This window comes from Dasypus novemcinctus, chromosome 12, assembly GCF_030445035.2.
Source record: "Dasypus novemcinctus isolate mDasNov1 chromosome 12, mDasNov1.1.hap2, whole genome shotgun sequence".
In the NCBI taxonomy this organism is placed as follows: Eukaryota; Metazoa; Chordata; class Mammalia; order Cingulata; family Dasypodidae; genus Dasypus; species Dasypus novemcinctus.
In genome coordinates this window covers 34,224,600-34,242,091 of record NC_080684.1, presented here as the reverse complement: position 1 = coordinate 34,242,091, position 17,492 = coordinate 34,224,600, and the positions used below count along the sequence as shown (strand labels likewise).

Here is a 17,492-nt window from a genome sequence, read left to right as displayed (position 1 = left end):
CCAAGTCCGCCCGCCGGCCTCTGCTGCAGGCAGGCTCGCCGGCCCTGTCTGCCCGGCTCGCTGTGGCTCCCGGCTCTGGCTGAGCGGTGTGTGCACTCTGGCCTTGCCTCTTCCACTTCTGAAACCTCAGTCCCTACATGGAGGTCTCAGCGAGGCCTCTCCCTGAGCTTTTGTCTTTCCTCTTCTGCAGGAAACCTCTCCAGAATAATTCCCTGGAATCTCACTTCCTTTAATCACCCAGCCCATCTTCTCTGCCCACTTCCTCAGGTTGCCATCTTGGGCACTCTGTCTTGTTTCCTTCTGGTGCCCAGTCACCTCCCAAATGTCTGAGAGCAGAGCTTGGGACTCCGCTTCACCCTGCATGTGTCACTTTCTATTCCAGGCCACAAGCATCTCTGGGATGATGGCAGTAGCCTTTATCTTGGCCCCACTGGCCTCCACAAAACTCGCTGCCATTTCTCTTGTGCCACTTGTCACGTTTTCTTGCACAAGTGCATCTCCTCTGAACTCCCAGAGAACCAGAACTGTGATTTGTCCAATGACTAGGAATTACCTGGGCCTGGCAGGTGGACAGTTACATAGGTGTGACCTGAATGATCACATCTTAATCATCAGGGGTAGGGACTTAGGATGGGTAAATTCACCCCACACATTCCCACTTTTCTTTGCAAAGATCCTCCCTCCCTGACAGGACCCCCTCTGCTGGGGATGTGACTGGGTGTTTGAGAAGCAGTGAGGATTGCCCTGCCAGGGTTCAGGGAGGCACGGGGAGGTGAGGGTAGGCCAGCACGGGGGCCTGGGAAGAGAGGTGAGAGGGCTCAGCCTCGCCCTCAGGCAGGAAGGCTTCAGGGAGAGGGTGAGTTCTGGAGTAGGGATAAGAGTGGGTAAAGAGACCAGGGGATTGAGTAGTTGTGTGGCCCTGGCAAGCTGCTACATAGCTCTGAGCCTCAGTTTCACTATCTGTAAATGGGGGTGATCATGGTGGGGATAGTGCTTACCTTGAAAGGTTGTTGGAGAAATCAACATATTAACAGGAGTGCATGTGAAGTGCTGGCATGGAACCTGGCAAGGCTCAGCGATGGGTGGTGGTGGTGATGATGACGTTAGGATAGTGGCACGAAGGGCCCTGAGAAGGGAGTGTGTCCACGGGGGTAGAGAGGGACCAGTCCCTTCTCTTGCTCACTGGCTGTCTCTGAGAGTTAGGAACTGGTTTCTCCCCCATCTCAGGGCTGGTTCCAATCCCCTGTGTCCCTGGGTGCTCTCCTTTGGCTCCTTCCAGACCCTCCATTCTCAATCTTTTCTCCTGTCCCCTTCCTGGTTTCATCCAGGGGTGGCTGGTGACAGTGGTGTGCCTGAGCCAGCTGGTACCTGGGCCCAAGAGCAGACTGTACCCCTTATGCAACTGCTCATTCATTCCTGATTCCTCATTCAGCTGTGTCCAGTAGCTTGACATCTGCTGTGGTAGGAAATCAGCAAATGCTACAAATCAGGGAAGCCCCCTTCCCCCCCCGCCCCAAACACACACAGCCCCCAGTAGGTCAAGTGTTCAACATCTACTGGGACACTGCTGGTGGGTGGTGTGTATTGGAGAGTGGTGGTGCCTGGGTGGGCTCAGGGTGGAGAAGCCAGAAGAGATGCGTCTGTAGTGGTAAAGAGCCCTGGATTTGAATCCCAGGCTCTATCACTTACTGAGTGACCTTTTTCATTTACCTCATAGAATTGGTTGGCATAAGGTTTAAATATGCCATATGCATATGCTAAGCACTTAGAATTGCGTCCTTTCCAGAGCAGTCAATAGATGCCATCTATTGTTATTTAGGAGAGAAAGTGTGTTAGGAAAATGAACATCTTAACCTCCAAGGAAACAGCAGGGGCGCTCGTGCTGTGGGTGGGGAGGGTCCCGGGCTCTGCAGGCATTAGCTGAGCAACAACCTCCTGCCTGCTCTGGGCTTACCATCTTCATGGAGAACCAAACACACTCCCAGGGAGCTCCCCAGCACTAAACACGCACTCACACTCCCACAACACTTCCAGTCCACAGAGGCTTTTCCTACGAGTTATCTCCTGTGATCATCAGGGGAGTTCTGGGTTTGTAGCAGAGGAAATCAGAAAAGAGGAGTGATGTCAAGGGTCACACAGGGAGGGAGTGGCAGAATTACAAACCTTACAAGAACTGTCACCACTTGGTCCTAGGAGATCTCCGAGTAGCGGAATCTATGAAGGTAACGTGCAGTAGGATTAAGCTCTTTCCTACACCACCTACGTGTGGCGTGAGGGGTAGGAGTAGGGACCTGACAGCAAAGCATACTGGACAAACTAAAGTTTTGCCATCCTCTCAGCGTCACGCAGCAAGTTGGCCCTGGCTTATCTCTCAAAATGACGCCCCTAATCTTGTGGCGCCTTATCTAGTGGCCTCAGGCCAAAGTTGGGAACCGTGCCTCCGCTCCACGGCGGTTCGCCATCAATAATTCCTCTCAGCCGAGGGAGGCGGCGCAGAGCCCGTCAGCCCTTCTCTACTCCACTGCTGCTCGTCTCTATGGCGGAAGTGAGTTGTTCTAGCAGACGTACAACTAAATTCTCGATGGTGGGAGTGAATGGACTCGTCCAAGTGAGGGGATACTTCTCACCATCAAAGGTTAAACGCCAAACTATATTTAGGAAAATACAAAACTCAAAATTAAGGAGGAGAGTAAGAGCAAAAATATAGGGTCCCTACGAATACAGAAGCGATCTGGGCGGCTGCATTCATGTCAGGGCTTTGCCGAGCTGTGCACGCCCCCCCCGCCGGAGGCCGATGGCGCAGGTAGGACCCGCCCGGCACGCAGCGGGGCGGGGTTGGATGGTCTTCCGGTCTCGGTTTCCCCTCCTTGCCGAGGTGGTGTGAATCCGCGGTGAGTGGGGTTGTGTGACTAGCCGGTGAGGTGAGGGTCCGGGTGGTGGGGTCTGTTCTAGCCGTCTGCCGCCCTCTTCTGTGCAAGCGTGGGCGCTCCCCGGAGCGGCGGGAGTGAGGACGCGCCTCGGACTCCCGCGTCCGTGCACGTTTGGCGCGGGGTGCCGCCCCCGAGTCACCTGAGGAGTCAGCTCCTCTCCTACCTTCTCGACTGGGGAGATTCCGGGGTAGGGGCTGAGAGAGAAGTGAGACCCGGGCAGGAAGCCCCGCGTCCCTTCTGAGTCCTTGATGCGGAACCGAATAACCTTTTCTTTTTGCCTTTAGTCCTTCTTTTGCGGCCAGTCGCCCACACGGGAGCTGGGGCGTACCTGCGCGGGAGAAGGAAGAGGGGGCATGATCCGAGCCTGAGTGGCCCCCGCTGCAGCCTGTGTACAAGTAAGCTAGTGGTAGCGGTGGGGGTGGGGGGTTCTGGCTCTGACCTGGCGTCGGTCAGCTTCTCCCCGAATGCCCTACGGACCCGGGCCTTGGGGATCTGCCTTGCTCAGTTGGGCGGGGGGAGGAGGAAGAAAGAAACAGATAAGCTCATCACAGACGAAAGGTTGCTGTTGTGGAAAGTAGAGTGAGGCTGGTCAGGATGGGTGTCCTGAAGAACTGTGGCTTAGAGTAGCACTGAGAATGAGGAAGAAAGAGGAGCTGGACCAGACCTGGGACTCTCTGGTTGGGATACTGCTGGATGGAATTAAACCAGAGGGATGAAATGAGCAAGAGAACTCTCATTCTTGACCTGGGAGTGTAGGATAAGTTGAATTAGCAGCCCCTGGAAGAACTTGGAATTCCTGGATGAGGATTAATAGAGCAGCTGCTTTGTCCCAGGAACTGAATTTACAGTGGTGAATAGGATATAGCTCCTTCCTTCAAGGAATTGTCTGCTTATTGAGAGATAAGAGTGACACCTGTGAAAAGATGACGGATAAAACAGGTAGGCTGAGTTCATTGCCACGTGAGGGGCGGAGCCAGCCTGCTCTCTGAGCATTCCGCAGACTGCTGCCCTGTGTTCAGTGCTGAGTGCCACTGTTTAAGAGAGACTGAGACAACGTAGGATATACTTAGAGGAGAGCTGCCAGAGCCCCGGGATGATAAAACGTGATGTCAAGCAGGCATGTTTATGGGGACTGTGACCTTTTAACCTGTAAAAGGGATGAGTGGGGTGATGGAAGAGGTGCTTCTAAGTATTTGAAAGGCTGATTTGTGGGAAAAGAATGAGACTGTGTGACTCCAGTTATTACACCATGACCAGTGGTTTGAAGCAGTAAGAGACATTCCTTCAGTAGAAGGAGTAGTGTAATAGAGTTTTTTAAAGATGGAATGGTCTGCTCTGAGAGTTAGTGAATTCCTTATTAATAGAGGTTTTCAAGATGAAGAATCTAAGCTAAGAAATTTGATTGCTTCCTCTCCCTCCAGACTCATACTCCCTCACTAAGTTCTGGCTCTCAAGTCTGTTCTGTCTAATTCTTCCACCACTGTCGTAGTGTAGCCTTTTATCACCTCTTGGCAATATTTGTAATATAATAATTAATTAGAGCAGCTAATCCTTATTGAGTGGTTACAACTTTCTGGGCACTGTTGTAAGTGCTTTACAGATATTAACTCATCAGTCTTTTAGTAGCCCTTTCAAGGTAGCTTTTATTTTCTTTCTTTTATATATATATATATATTTTTTTTTGATTTTTTTTTAATTGACTTTGTAATAATATTACATTAAAAATATATATGTGAGGTCCCATTCAACCCCACCCCCCCACCCCCCCCTCTCCCCCCCCAACAACACTCGTTCCCATCATCATGACACATCCATTGGATTTGGTAAGTACATCTTTGGGCACCTCTGCACCTCATAGACAATGGTTCACATCATGGCCCATACTCTCCTCCATTCCATCCAGTGGGCCCTGTGAGGATTTACAATGTCCGGTGATTACCTCTGAAGCACCATCCAGGGCAGCTCCATGTCCCAAAGACGCCTCCACCTCTCATCTCTTCCTGCCTTTCCCCATACCCATCGTCCACCATGTCCACTTTTCCCAATCCAATGCCACCTCTTCTATGTGGACATTGGATTGGTTGTGTCCATTGCACCTCTATGTCAAGAGGAGGCTCAGATTCCACATGGATGCTGGATGCAATCCTCCCATTTTCAGTTGTAATCACTCTAGGCTCCATGGTGTGGTGGTTGTCCTTCTTCAACTCCATCTTAGCTGAGTGTGGTAAGTCCAATAGATCAGATTGTAGGTGCTGGAGTCTGTTGAGGCTCAGGACCTGGCTATCACATTGTCAGTCCAGAGATTCAAATCCCCTAAATATATCTTAAACCCCAACATTAACTGCACCTCCAGCACATTAGCATGAAAGTCTTATGAAGGGAGATCCCATTTGAGTCCAGATTCATCACACATAAACACCATTTCCAAAGAGGGGCCATCTGCCCTGGTAGTTAACCCCATCGGCCATGACCATAACTCCCATGGGTCTCTTTAGCCCTCAAAGGAACCAATATCTGGGGGTTGTATCTGCTTTATCTGTCTCTCTGACTCTGCTCAGTTGTGCATGAGGGCAATCCTTCTGCCAGCCTCCAGACTCTTTTTTAGAAACTCGTAGCCATATAAACTCATTTCTCCTTTCCATTTCCCCCTTACTTTAGGTCAAACAGCATTTTAAAGTCATGGTATTTTATGTAGACATGGATATTCTGCTGATCCGCATTGTCTTTCTTTTATATATGGGGAAACAGAGGCACATAGATGTTAAGGAGCTTGCCCAAAAACATACAGTGAGCAAGTGGCAGAGCTGTGATTTCAACTCAGCCTGTCTGGCTTTGTAGTTATTGTTCTTAACCTGTACTCTGCTGTGTTAACCCTCACAACAGTTGTAATTTATGGATAATGAAACTGAGGCTCAGAGAAGTTGAATGACTTGCTTAAGGTCATAGAGCAGGATGTACCTAGGACTGTTGGACATGAAATTCCTTGCATTCTGCACTTCACTCCTCTACACACCATTGCACTGCCTCGGTAACTACCACGCTATGGTGACTCTTAACTGCTCTCCCTGCCCAGCCTTTCTGCCCTTATATCTGTAAGATTTTACTCTATAGTCTGTGGATGGCCATGGAAATCGTATGCAAGATGTGATGTATATGTGCATGTGTTGGTCAAGTTTTAAAAGCCAGGCTTCATAGCTTTCATTGACTTCTCAAAGCAGTTTCTGACCCCAAAATAGTTAAGCGTCATTCATTGCCCTTCAGCCAAAGTTAACTTTCTGATGCACAGATTTGATCTGGGCACAACAATGCACTGACTCTTCATTGCCCTCAGGACAGAGTCCAAGTGCCATAACAGGTCCCAGGAGATCAGATTCCAACCTTCCTTTTCTCCTCACTCCCACCTTGTACTCTCATCCCTGTAGTGTGTCTCCTCCAGTCCATCTGCTTCTCAAGGGCAGGGGCTGTGCTTGCCTTTGAAAGGCCAGGGCCTGACAGATGTTGCACAGTGGGCTTTGCTGTAAACTGCACTGAATGTCTTGGCAGTTGTTTGGGCTTGGAAACTCTTCCCCTATCTGATCCTGAGAATGTGATTCTCTGATAGTGTGTGCTGCAGAGATGCAGAGAAGGGCCAGTGGAGGCAAGGGCTGGGCTGGGCCTGGAAGGAAGTGAGCAGGTAACATGTCGATCATGTGCATGGTGTCAGCATTCTGACCTGGACTCCTCTTACAGGGTTGCCCCTGAGTGGGGCGAACCCCCCCTGTTTTCATCCTCGTCTCCAACCCTGGTGTTGGCCGTTGGTGCAGGATGAACTGCCGCTCGGAGGTGCTGGAGGTGTCGGTGGAGGGGCGGCAGGTGGAGGAGGCCATGCTGGCCGTGCTGCACACGGTGCTCTTGCACCGCAGCACAGGCAAGTTCCACTACAAGAAGGAGGGCACCTACTCCATTGGCACCGTGGGCACCCAGGACGTTGACTGTGACTTCATCGACTTCACCTACGTGCGTGTCTCCTCTGAAGAGCTTGACCGTGCCCTGCGCAAGGTTGTCGGGGAATTCAAGGTAGGGGTGTGGCCCGGTGGATTGCGAGTGGGTCTCTACTGCCTCTCCAACCGAGTTTGCTGTTGGACCAGCTCACCCTTCCCGAGTGTGTGCCCTGTTCTTTTACTTGTAAGGAACAGGCGTGTTCAGATCTCCTCTGGGGAAGGAGGGCTTATGCAAGAAAAGCCAGGGAAGAAGGGAGACCAGGAAGCCCGTGTGGCCTTGGTGGCCAGGCCCCTTTGGAAGCTGAAGATCATTGCTTTTCTGACACCACCACTCTCTACCAATACCTTCTCTCTGCTGCTGCTTCCACTTCTCAGGGGGTGAGGTCTGTTTTTTTTTTTTTTTAAGATTTATTTCATTTATTTATTTTCCTCCCCTCCCCTTGTTTGCCCTCGCTGCCTGCCACCAGCTGTCCATGGTAGCATGGGACATCAGCTCTCCGCGGCAGCGCAGGCCAGGTTGCCTTTACCAGGAGGCCCTGAGAATCGAATCTGGGGCCTCCTGTATGGTAGATAGGAGCCCAGTCACCTGAGCCACATCTGCCTCTGGTCTGTGATTTTTAACTTTTCTTCAGAGTTGAATTTTCACTATTTGAATGAGTGGGGTTTTTTTTGTTTGTTTTTTTTGTTTTTTTTTCATTTAAAAAAATAATAAAGGAAATCTTTTTTTAAAGGCACAAACTCTAGGGTTAGAGGAGGATGATTGTCTGCCTGACCTCCATCCCATTAGTTTTTGGAGGACCCCACGCTGTGCCAGGCACTGTGCTGACTGCAGGGGCTTGCTTGGTATTGGGTGACACCCTCTCCCAGGCCGCAGCAGGCAGAAAGCCATCCCCCCAATCGCTGCAAGCCCAGAAAGGTTTGCCAGTCGCCCTTTGGGGGAGGTGGGTACCTAGCCCTCTGTTCTCCAGATGTCTGTGGGAGGCACGTAGAGCACAGTGGTTAGGAGCCAGGTAGTGCCACCTAACAAGGCTGTGACCTTGGGCAAGTGCTCCTCCAGGCCGCAGCTTCCCTGTGAATGAAATCGGAATAATAGTAGTACCAACCTCATAGTGCGTGCTGTGAGGATTAAATGAGTCACGTGTAAGCTTGCTTGGAGCAGAGCCTACCACACAGTAAGCCTTATAGAAGTGTTGGCCATTATTATTATTATTAGTCAAGGTCTTGTGACCTGGGTTTGTCCATGAAGGAGAGACTTATTCTCTACTGGGCAGGTCAGGGTTTGAGGGAGGCGTCCTTCTCTCTGGATTGGCACTAACTCACATGGAAAGGTTCTTCTGGTTCTTGCTATCATAGGAGGCGTCTGGGGCCACCCACACCTCGTGGAATTCTAGGACCACATGGTGGAAGGGGAAAGAGGGAGAAGCAGCCAAGCCTGGTCTGTCTTTCACTTTCCCTTCCCTTCCCCATTCTGTTCCTTTGTTTCCTTTCTAAACAAGGATCATTAGACCTCACAGCTCTTCTCTCTGCTTTTTCTGAAAGAGACTATGAATTTGGGCTGTCAACGGTAAATATAGTAGAAAGAGTGTGTTTAATTGGTAGTAGAGGTGGCAAATAGGGTGTGCCTGAAGAGAAGGTGTTGGAAAGAAGAACATTTTGAAGGATGGGGGTAATGGGTGGCGAGAGAAGGTCCTTAGAATAAGAGTGAAACACGTAGATTTTGAAATCAGACAACCTGGATTCAAACCCTGGCTCTGCTGTTAACCGGCAGTGTGACTTCTGTTAGTTTACCTTACTTCTTTGAGTCTTGTTTTGCCTTATAAAATGGAGGCAGTAGAACTACCTGGTAAGGTTGTTGAGAGGAGCCAGTGGGGTTGTATGTGCCAAGTGCCTGGCCAGAGTAAGTGCTTAAAGAGCAGTAATGGGGTGGTAGAACTGGCCCAGTGGTTAGGGCATCCGTCTACCACATGGGAGGTCCGTGATTCAAACCCCGGGCCTCCTTGACCTGTGTGCAGCTGGCCCATGTGCAGTGCTGATCCACGCAAGGAGTGCTGTGCCATGCAGGGGTGTCCCCCGCGTAAGGAAGCCCCACGCGCAAGGAGTGTGCCCCGTAAGGAGAGCCGCCCAGTGCGAAAGAAAGTGCAGCCTGCCCAGGAATGGTGCTGCACACACAGAGCTGACACAACAAGATGATGCAACAAAAAGAAACACAGATTCCTGTGCTGCTGACAACAACAGACGCGGACAAAGAAGACGCAGCAAATAGACACAGAGAATAGACAACCGGGGTGATGGGGGAAGGGGAGATAAATAAATAAATAAATCTTTAAAAAAAAGAAAAGCAGTAATGATTTCTATAACATCAGCTTCTAACAAAGCTGGAGAAGCTGGGACAGGAGACAGATTGTTTGCTTGAGCCACTCAATTTTATCCTGGCAGTTTACTGTGTCACACAAATCTTGACTCCCTCTGGGCCTCTGTTCCCTGCCATCTCTGGAGAGCTAATATAGATAGGGGGGCTTACTTGGTAGGGCAAGAACTGTTCAGAGCCCTTACGTTGCTCATCTGTTACCCCTTCTTTCCCAGGATGCCCTGCGCAACTCTGGTGGCGATGGGCTGGGGCAGATGTCCTTGGAGTTCTACCAGAAAAAGAAGTCTCGCTGGCCTTTCTCGGATGAGTGCATCCCGTGGGAAGTGTGGACGGTCAAGGTACACGTGGTAGCCCTGGCCACGGAGCAGGAGCGGCAGATCTGCCGGGAGAAGGTGGGTGAGAAGCTCTGCGAGAAGATCATCAACATCGTGGAGGTGATGAATCGGCACGAGTACCTGCCCAAGATGCCCACACAGTCGGAGGTGGACAACGTGTTTGACACAGGCTTGCGGGACGTGCAGCCCTACCTCTACAAGATCTCCTTCCAAATCACTGATGCCCTGGGCACCTCGGTCACCACCACCATGCGCAGGCTCATCAAAGACACGCTTGCCCTCTAGGCCTTGCCGGGGCTTGGGAGCCCGCAGATGGCACCCAGGCCTCAGCTTCTGGGATTGTACTGTCGAGGCCCCTCGGGCCCTGGCAAACCGCTCTGGGTCCTTGGGTGAGACTCGGAAGGAGCAGCTTCTGCCTCCTTTTGTGGTGGTTGCCAGCCTACGGTCATCCTAACCTTTGCTGACGGGCCAGTCCGGCCTTACACTGTCTCTCCACACCCCTGCTGGGGGTCCCCCTTCCCTCTCCACTGTACAGAAGCATCACCACTAAGGTTGGTGAATAAAGTTAAGAATGTGAGTTTGGGTTGAGCCATCTCTCCTTTGGCTTGTGTTCTGCCCTCAAACGGCACTTTGTGGCAGACCTGTGAGGACACACGAGTGTGTTGAGGGCACCCTTCCAAGACGAGGGCATGGGTGGAATCAAATATGGATTATAACTGAGAGGTTTTGCACTTTGTTGGACATTCACTCAGCCAGGAGTTACCCACCCTGATGTGACGTGTGAATGGGGACATGGGTCAGGTCTGTTGCTTTTGGATGTGACTGAGCCATTTCTTCTTCCTTCCCAATGTTCCTGGCCTTTATATTATCTGGTCAGGCCTCCTGGAGGATGGCCCCAGATAGTATTTTCTCTTTCTCATAGCACACACAGGTTCCTGCATGTGCCAGACAGGTCATTTGATTTGGTTTCTCTCTCTGGAGACTGGCCATCTTGAGACTGTCTGGTGACTCTTGTAGGTTGTGCTGGCTCTGGCTGATTGTTAGGACGTTTACATTTCCACACAAGCATTTTCAAATTCAGTGAACGTCCACTGTGCTATGCTATCTCTGTTGATTTATTCCATATTTTACAAGGCTTTTTGGCTATCACCTGGGGCAGTTTTATCCAGGCTAAATAAATCACATGGGTGGGCCACGTGAAGGGAGAAGAGGGGCGTCTCCCTGGTCCTATGCAGGGAAGGTGGCCAGAAGGCCCAGGAAGTGTTCGCACGTTTTCCACATTCCAAGTTACCAAGTCCACAGGGTAGTTCATGACTGTGAGGTTTTGGGATGTCCTGCTCTTGCTCTCTTGGGCCACAGGCAGTTGGGGCACTCAGGAGGGGGGTTTGGAGATGGGGAATACTTGTTCCCAGCAAGTCCTGTTGGCATGTGACCCACCCCCCTGGCCTGCTGCAGTCTGCAGGGCCTAATCCTCTCTCCTCCAGCCAGCCATCACTTAATTCCTTCTGAGGACTTGACTGGTAAAGGTGTTGGCTAGCAGTGATTTTTTAAAATCAATTTTATTGATACTTTAATTTTTTTTGAGGTACTGGGCCTGGGATTGAATCTGGGACCTCGTATGTAGGAAGTCAGCACTTAACCACTGAACTACATCGGCTTCCCTGAGTTGGGTGTTTCATTTGTTTGCTTGTTTGCTTTTGGTTTTAGGAGGCACCAGGGATGGAACTGGGACCTCCCATGTGGGAAGCAGGCGCTCAATTGCTTGAGCCACATCCACTCCCCTTGTTGATACATGTTGATAAAACATATAGTTCATCCGAAGTGTACAATCAGTGGTATTTAGTGTAATCACAGTTGTGTGTTATCACTTCAATCATTAGAGCATTTTTTGTTGTCTTTTAAGTTTTTCAGGAAACCTGGGCAGAAGAGTCTTCCCCACTATCCCACCTTGCCCAGACGTCCTGCCTTTGCAGCTGGTCTTCTCCACTCCCACCCAGGCAGGACCGTGGGACACTCAGCTGGCAGCAGGCTGGCCTGGGTGGACAGGACAGTAACATCCCTAACCCTTCCGGCATTGTGATTTCTTGAGCTACCCTGGAAGGGGGGTGGGCAGAACCCAGGAGACTGATTGGCACAGTGTTGGGACAGGAGCGCTTCCCTCTGTAAACATGACTGGCCCTGGGCCCTGGGCCTGAGAAGAGGAGGGGGTGGGCCTTGCAACGCCCCCCCGACCCCCCCATTAAGGAGTCTGAAGGAGGCACTAGCCTGCTTGTCCAGTCCTGGATCCTGCAGGGGGAGGACAGGGATCCCTCAGGTCCTGAGGTGGCCCCTGTCCCAGTGGCCGCGTGGGCCGCCTCGCAGCATTGCGCTTTGGCCCAGGGATGGGGCTGGCCCTGGCTTTTCCTGCCTCCTGTTGACTGGGGGCAGCGCCCTGGGGGAAGCCCTCAGGGCTTGAGGGAGCTGCTACCTCTGGGCCGCCTCTTGCCAAGGGAAAGGGAGCGTCTTGGGGGCAGGACTTCCCACTTGGCCTGGCTGGGTGTATGCAAACCCTGTTCACATGGGTGGGTTGGAGAAGAAACACCCCGGGCCCAGGAGTCTGAGTGTTGAGACTGGCGCCCGCCGTCCACAGTGGGGGAGCCCTGGTCTAGGAAGTCAGCGCTCTGGGCCCGGGTGGGGGCCTAGGGCGCCTGGGTCCGCCCCTCGGGTTCCTCCCTCCCGCCCGCGGCGCCCGCCCGCGCTCCCGCACCCTCCCGGCGGCCCCGCGCACATCTGGGCAGCGGGCGCTGGAGCATGAACAGCTCCCAGGCCGGCGCCGCGGCTCTGGCCGCCTGGCTCAGCTGCTGCAACCAGTCGGGGGCACCGCCGGAGCCCCCCGAGGGGCCGCGGGCCGTGCAGGCGGCGGTGCTGGGCGTGCTGTCGCTGCTCGTGCTCGGCGGCGTGCTGTTCCTGGGCGGCGGCCTGCTCCTCCGCGCCCAAGGCCTGACCGCGCTGCTGGCCCGCGAGCGGCGCGCGTCCCGCGAGGCCGAGCCCGGCGCGGCGGAGGCGACGACCCCGAGGTGCGCGGCCGCGCTCGAGGGGCGCGGTCTCCAGGCGGCCCCGGGCTCCGCGGCGCCGGACTGCGAGCGAGCGGCCCTCGGGCACCCGGCGCCCCCAGGAGCGGGTCCTAGGGCTGCGGAGCAGAGGCGCCCGGGCCCTTCCCCTGAGGCCTGAGGCTGGCACCTCCCGCACAGGTGAGAGGGCACAGGTGAGAGGGCGGGGAGTGCGGCGGGGTGGAGAGAGGGGCCCGGAGCCAGGGGCCGCAACCTCCGTATGGGGGGGCGGCGCCTCCCTGGGCCCAGCCGCTCCAGGTGTGGACCTGAGGGGAGAGGCTGCCCCCCCCCCACAGTCTCTCCTGCAGCAGCAGCAGCAGCTCCCTGTCCCTCATGTCCCCCTCCTAATGGTGACCCTGGTGCAGGGCTGAGGAGGCAGGGCGGCAGTCTGGGGTGGGCCAGTGTGCTTCGGAGCCCTCTCCCCTGGGCGCCCACGCCTCCCACACTTTCTGCATCTGCCCCCACCCCACCAGGTACTAAGGCCCAACTCAGAAGTGCCCCAAATGTCCATCCACTGGGAGGCGGAGGAGAGACTGGGCCCAGGGCCTCAGGACAACCCGGGACTTAAGCCTTAGCCTCCTGCCCTCCTCTCCCAGGAGGGGGTTTGAGTCTAAGATCCACCACTGCTCCCTCTTAAGGGAGGGTTTGGGGTGTGGGGTGTGTGAGGGCAGAGCCAGGGGCCTGCTTGCCCGATCCCCTGATCAGGGCGGGGCGGATGTAGCCGAGGGCAAGGCTCTGTGGCATGTGTGTGTGTGTGTGTGTGTGTGTGTCGGGGGGGGGGGAGATGACAAGGTTTCCAGCAGCTGGGGGAACTCAGGAGCACGTTGCTCCAGGAAGCTGGGGCTGAGGGTTCCCAGCTGTGGGGGCTCCATCCGGGTCTCCTGCCTCTGTCTTCCCAAGGACAGAGACCATCTGGAGGGAAGGGCCTGGGTGGCCCAAAGGACAAGCTGACTCAAGGCCACCTGGGCAGAGCCACCGTGATTGGACAGGGGAAGCCTTCCCTGCCCCTCTCCCTGTCAAGCTTGGTACCTGGAGCTCCGGGGCTCTGTGGCTGAGGGTGTGTGTTAGTGACTTGGCGCCTCCCCTGCTGGCCAAGGACGGAGGCAGGGTCTTTCATCGTCCTCTTAGCAGGGAGTCAGGCAGGTGAGAGGGGCTGGTGAGGGGTGAGAGGCCGGCGTGAGCAGGGTGCAGCTAAGCAGCTGTGAAGCCGACGACGTGTGATCCCTGCACAGCGCAGTCCAGGATTTGGTGCTAATCCCAGACAGCCACGCCGCACTGGCCCTGCTGAACTGCAGACTTCTCACCTCAGGGACGCCGCCCCCACCCCCTTGGAGAGAGGGCTGTCCAGTGGCGAGGAGGGCGTGTGTGTTACTGCTCCTGGCACAGGGTGGCCAGGCCGGGCCCAGGGACATTCCCTACCTCACTTTACTGTGTCCTGGGGGAGGGTGGGGGAGGGGAGCCACCTCCCTTCCTCGTCTCCAGGTTCTTCCATCCCTCTTGCCTGAAACCTGCTGCCGCTTTCCCAGCCCTCTCCTTCCCTGGGTAGTCTAGAGGGGTCTCTAGGTTCACGGTGGACTCCTTCACTCTACAGACGGGGAGCCTCAGCACGTAACATGCTCGAGTAAATGACAGCAGAACTGGACCCTGGGGCTCCTGATCCCCACCTTGGGGCTCCTTCCCCCCTGACTGAGTGGCCTCTCTTGCTCCTGGCGTCTCCCCACCCTCTCCCCGCACTTTCCTGCCATTCTTTGAGATGCTGGTGAAAAATATGACCTCTCTGGCACAAAGAATGCCTGCGTCACATATATACATGCACTTGGCAGTTTCAGGGACTCCATTCCCAAACCCCTGTGTTGCCGCCTCCCGCCCCCCTCCCCTTCCCCGCGGCCTTCTTGCTAAGGGCAGCAGTCTCGCAGCCAGCTGGGCGCAGCTTGCCTGGCCTGAGTCTGCTGGAATATGCATCCGTGGACAGAAAAGCCCGAGCTGTCAGGGCAGATTTGGCCTTTGGGCACAAGCCTGGGTGGTGGGGTGTAGAGAGCTTTGGTGGGAGTGAGGCGGTGCCTCCAGCATCATCGTGTCTGCTCACAGCCCTGACAGAGCTGAGGTGAGGGTGGGCAGCTGGGGGAGGAGGGACAGGCTTTCTTCCTCCAACTGCCTGCCCTGCTGTCCCCTCAGCCCAGCGCTTGGAGGCCTGGGGTGGGGGGTGTGCTGGGGACCTCGGTGTTCCTGCAGGAAGATACCAGGATGTTTTCTAGGGAACTCTGACCCTGGTCAAGGCTGACAGACTGAGGGGGAGGAAAAGAATTTGGAAAATTGGGAAATTGTGGTTGTCGCCCCATCTCTCAGATTCCAGCTGGGCGTGAGATGGGGGCATGGGTACAGATCCCAGCGCCATGGAGAGAAGCCAGGCATCAGCCAACAAGCCTCGAGCCCCCTCGCCCTCCAGTCAGCCTGCTCTCTGTGGGGGAAGGGCTGGGGCAACAGATGCGTGGGCATCCCGCCTTGTCCTTCCTCCTCCCCTGAACTTCACCCTGAACTGGAGAGGCTGTCAGGGTCTATCTAGTTCATTCCTCGCCAGCACAGGGTGCAGCCCCTTTCCCAGCAAAGATGCGGCCCTCTCTTCCAGATTCCTGAGCCTCGCGTGGCCTGCCTCCCAGAGAGCTCTCCCTTCAGCCTGCTGCCCCGGAGCCCTGCCCCCTTGGACCCGTTCTTGGTGCAGCCGACAGCCTGGGAGAAACCTGGAGCGTGGTGAGACCTCAGCCTGGGATTGTTCCTCAGCTGCGGCCTCTGGACTCGGCTCTGCCCGCCGGCCGTGCTTGTGGGTGTGGCCCTGGGAGGCCCCTCGGCGGCAGCTGTGCGTCCCGTCCCGGGCACGGAAGCCACCACACACCCGGATGCTCCGCGCAGCTCTCACGGGCTGAGCCCTCTGCCCGCTGGGCCTCTGAGCACAGGGGCACAGGCCCTGTCCTGTCCTGGGTGCCAGGCAGCACTGGCCTGTCCCTGCTGAGGGCGAGACGTCAGTGTCACTCATTTGCAGGTGCTTGATGCTCCAGCCATCCCCATCCCTTTCCCAGGCTGGCGGTTACATATGCCGGGAATGCAAGTTTGGGGCACATGGCTTGTTTCCAGCCCCCACTTCTTGGAATTAGTGCCCCCTGCTTACCACAGGTTTGAACTGTTTCCGTGGAATATTGAAATAGTGACCTCCAAAGGACCTCCAAACATGCCCCCGTCTTCTCAGGGGTGGCCATTACCCCTCAGCGAGCAGATCCAGGTCTTTCTGGGAGGTGGGGTGTGTGGGGGGGCTGGATAGGGACTCCCCCGCCAGCACTTGGCTGCCCCCCCGTGGCCAGGATGGGAAAGAACAGTCGCTGTTGGGGGCCTGAGCCCGGAGCTTCATGCTGAGAGTGGATTTTCGAGCATGTCCGCTGAATTCTAGATTGTAAACCTTCCTGAGCCTCAGTCTCGTCACCCAGAAAAAGCAGGCAACAATGTCACTGAGAGGATCAAATAACGTGCTTGACTACGGATAAAGGGGTTTATGCTATAGTTCTCATGTGACCGAGCCTCTTCAGGGCCATGTCTGTGCCTGGGAACACTTTGTTTATCCCTGTCTTCCATGTGTATTTATCGAGTGGCTGCTTACCAGGCATACTCTGGGAACTGGGGGTGAGGAGATGAATGAAACGGAGCCCGCGTCCTCGAGGAGCTCACAGTGCAGTGAAGAGCGGCACCCACAGAACTGAGGTTGAATTGGACAGCGACAAGTGCACAGAGCCGACGGAGCGGTGAACTCTGCTCGGCAGCTGGCGAAGACCAACTTGGGAGGTGGTGGAAGGGATGGGCGTTGGCCTGGTGGCGAGGGACGGAAGGCGTTGGGGCGGGGGCTCTGCAGGGCACGGATCAGGGGTGCTTTAGAGCAGAGCAGTGAGAGTGGGAAGAGTGAAGGGAGATGAGCTGGGTGGGCAGGGGGGAGCAGAGACCAGCCTGGAGAGGGGCTGGGATCTGTCCTGGGAGCAGCGAGGCCCCTAGAGGGTTTCAAGTCGGAAAGTCGCATGGGGAGACCTGGGTCCTAGAGAATTGAGGGGAAGGTGGGGGTGGGAAGCTGGAGGTAAAGAGACCGCCGGGAGGCTGCTGTCAGAATATTAGCAACAATGGCAGTGCCTGGCCTAGGGTGGAAGGAAGGGGGAGCAAGCCAAGCGATATTTTGGGTATGGCCTTTGGTCACTGGCTGGCTGTAAAGGATGAGGGAGAGGGAGGGGGCGAGGACGATGCCCTAGTTCCTGGCCGGTGGCTGAGTGGGTGGTGGCACCTCCCACGGAGACGGTGTATTATCAGTCTGGACTTTTTTGGTCTTAAGTTACAGAAAGCCCAACCTATATTTGGCTTAAGCGGAAGAGAATTTATTGGTTCGTGTAATTGAAAAGTCAGGCTTGGTGCGAGTCAGGGTTCAAATGATGCGTGCAGGCCCCAGCTTCTCTCCCTTCCTTGGCCTGGGTCAGCTGGCCTCTGTCAGCTTCCGGCTGTGTAGCCTAGGGGTCAAGGGCAAGGACTCTGGACTCAGATTGCCTGGATTTGAATCTAGCTGTGTGAACTGAGCAAGGTACTTAACCTCTCTGAGCCTCGATTCCCTCACCTGTAGATTGGGATGACATAGGACTTGACTCGCACAGTTTTTTCTTAGGATGAAAAGAGGATCACACAAGAGGGTGCCTAGCACCGCTCCTGGCCTGGAGCAAGCACTCAGAGAGTGTTGGCGTCCTTAGTCTCAGCCTCCACGCGAGGCAGGG

The 17,492-nt window shown here is 54.9% G+C and overlaps 2 protein-coding genes across 3 annotated transcripts; both read left to right on the top strand.

Moving 5' to 3' along the window:
* Positions 1-2,821: 2,821 nt before the first annotated feature.
* ATG101 (autophagy related 101) lies at positions 2,822-10,190 on the top strand. Of its 2 annotated transcripts, none has more exons than XM_058308191.2 (4): positions 2,822-2,891; positions 3,215-3,325; positions 6,734-6,986; positions 9,494-10,190. In XM_058308191.2, exons 3-4 carry the CDS (start codon positions 6,735-6,737, stop codon positions 9,896-9,898), a joined length of 657 nt encoding a protein of 218 aa, XP_058164174.1. In that variant the 5' UTR covers positions 2,822-2,891; positions 3,215-3,325; position 6,734; the 3' UTR covers positions 9,899-10,190. The 2 variants fall into 2 exon arrangements, with proteins under 2 accessions (XP_058164174.1, XP_004460998.2); XM_004460941.4 differs by having other exon boundaries at positions 6,660-6,986.
* Positions 10,191-12,380: 2,190 nt separating this feature from the next.
* Positions 12,381-12,688, top strand: SMIM41 (small integral membrane protein 41; the record flags this gene model as incomplete). Its single annotated transcript, XM_058309109.1, has 1 exon — positions 12,381-12,688. A coding segment is annotated over exon 1 (285 nt), but the record flags the coding sequence as incomplete, so codon positions are not given.
* Between the last annotated feature and the right edge of the window lie 4,804 nt (positions 12,689-17,492).

Coding starts and splice junctions, on each gene's coding strand:
- ATG101 (XM_058308191.2), top strand. CDS start 6,735: ATGAACTGCCGCTCGGAGGTGCTGGAGGTGTCGGTGGAGGGGCGGCAG. Junction 6,987..9,493: donor AGGTTGTCGGGGAATTCAAG/GTAGGGGTGTGG, acceptor CTTCTTTCCCAG/GATGCCCTGCGCAACTCTGG.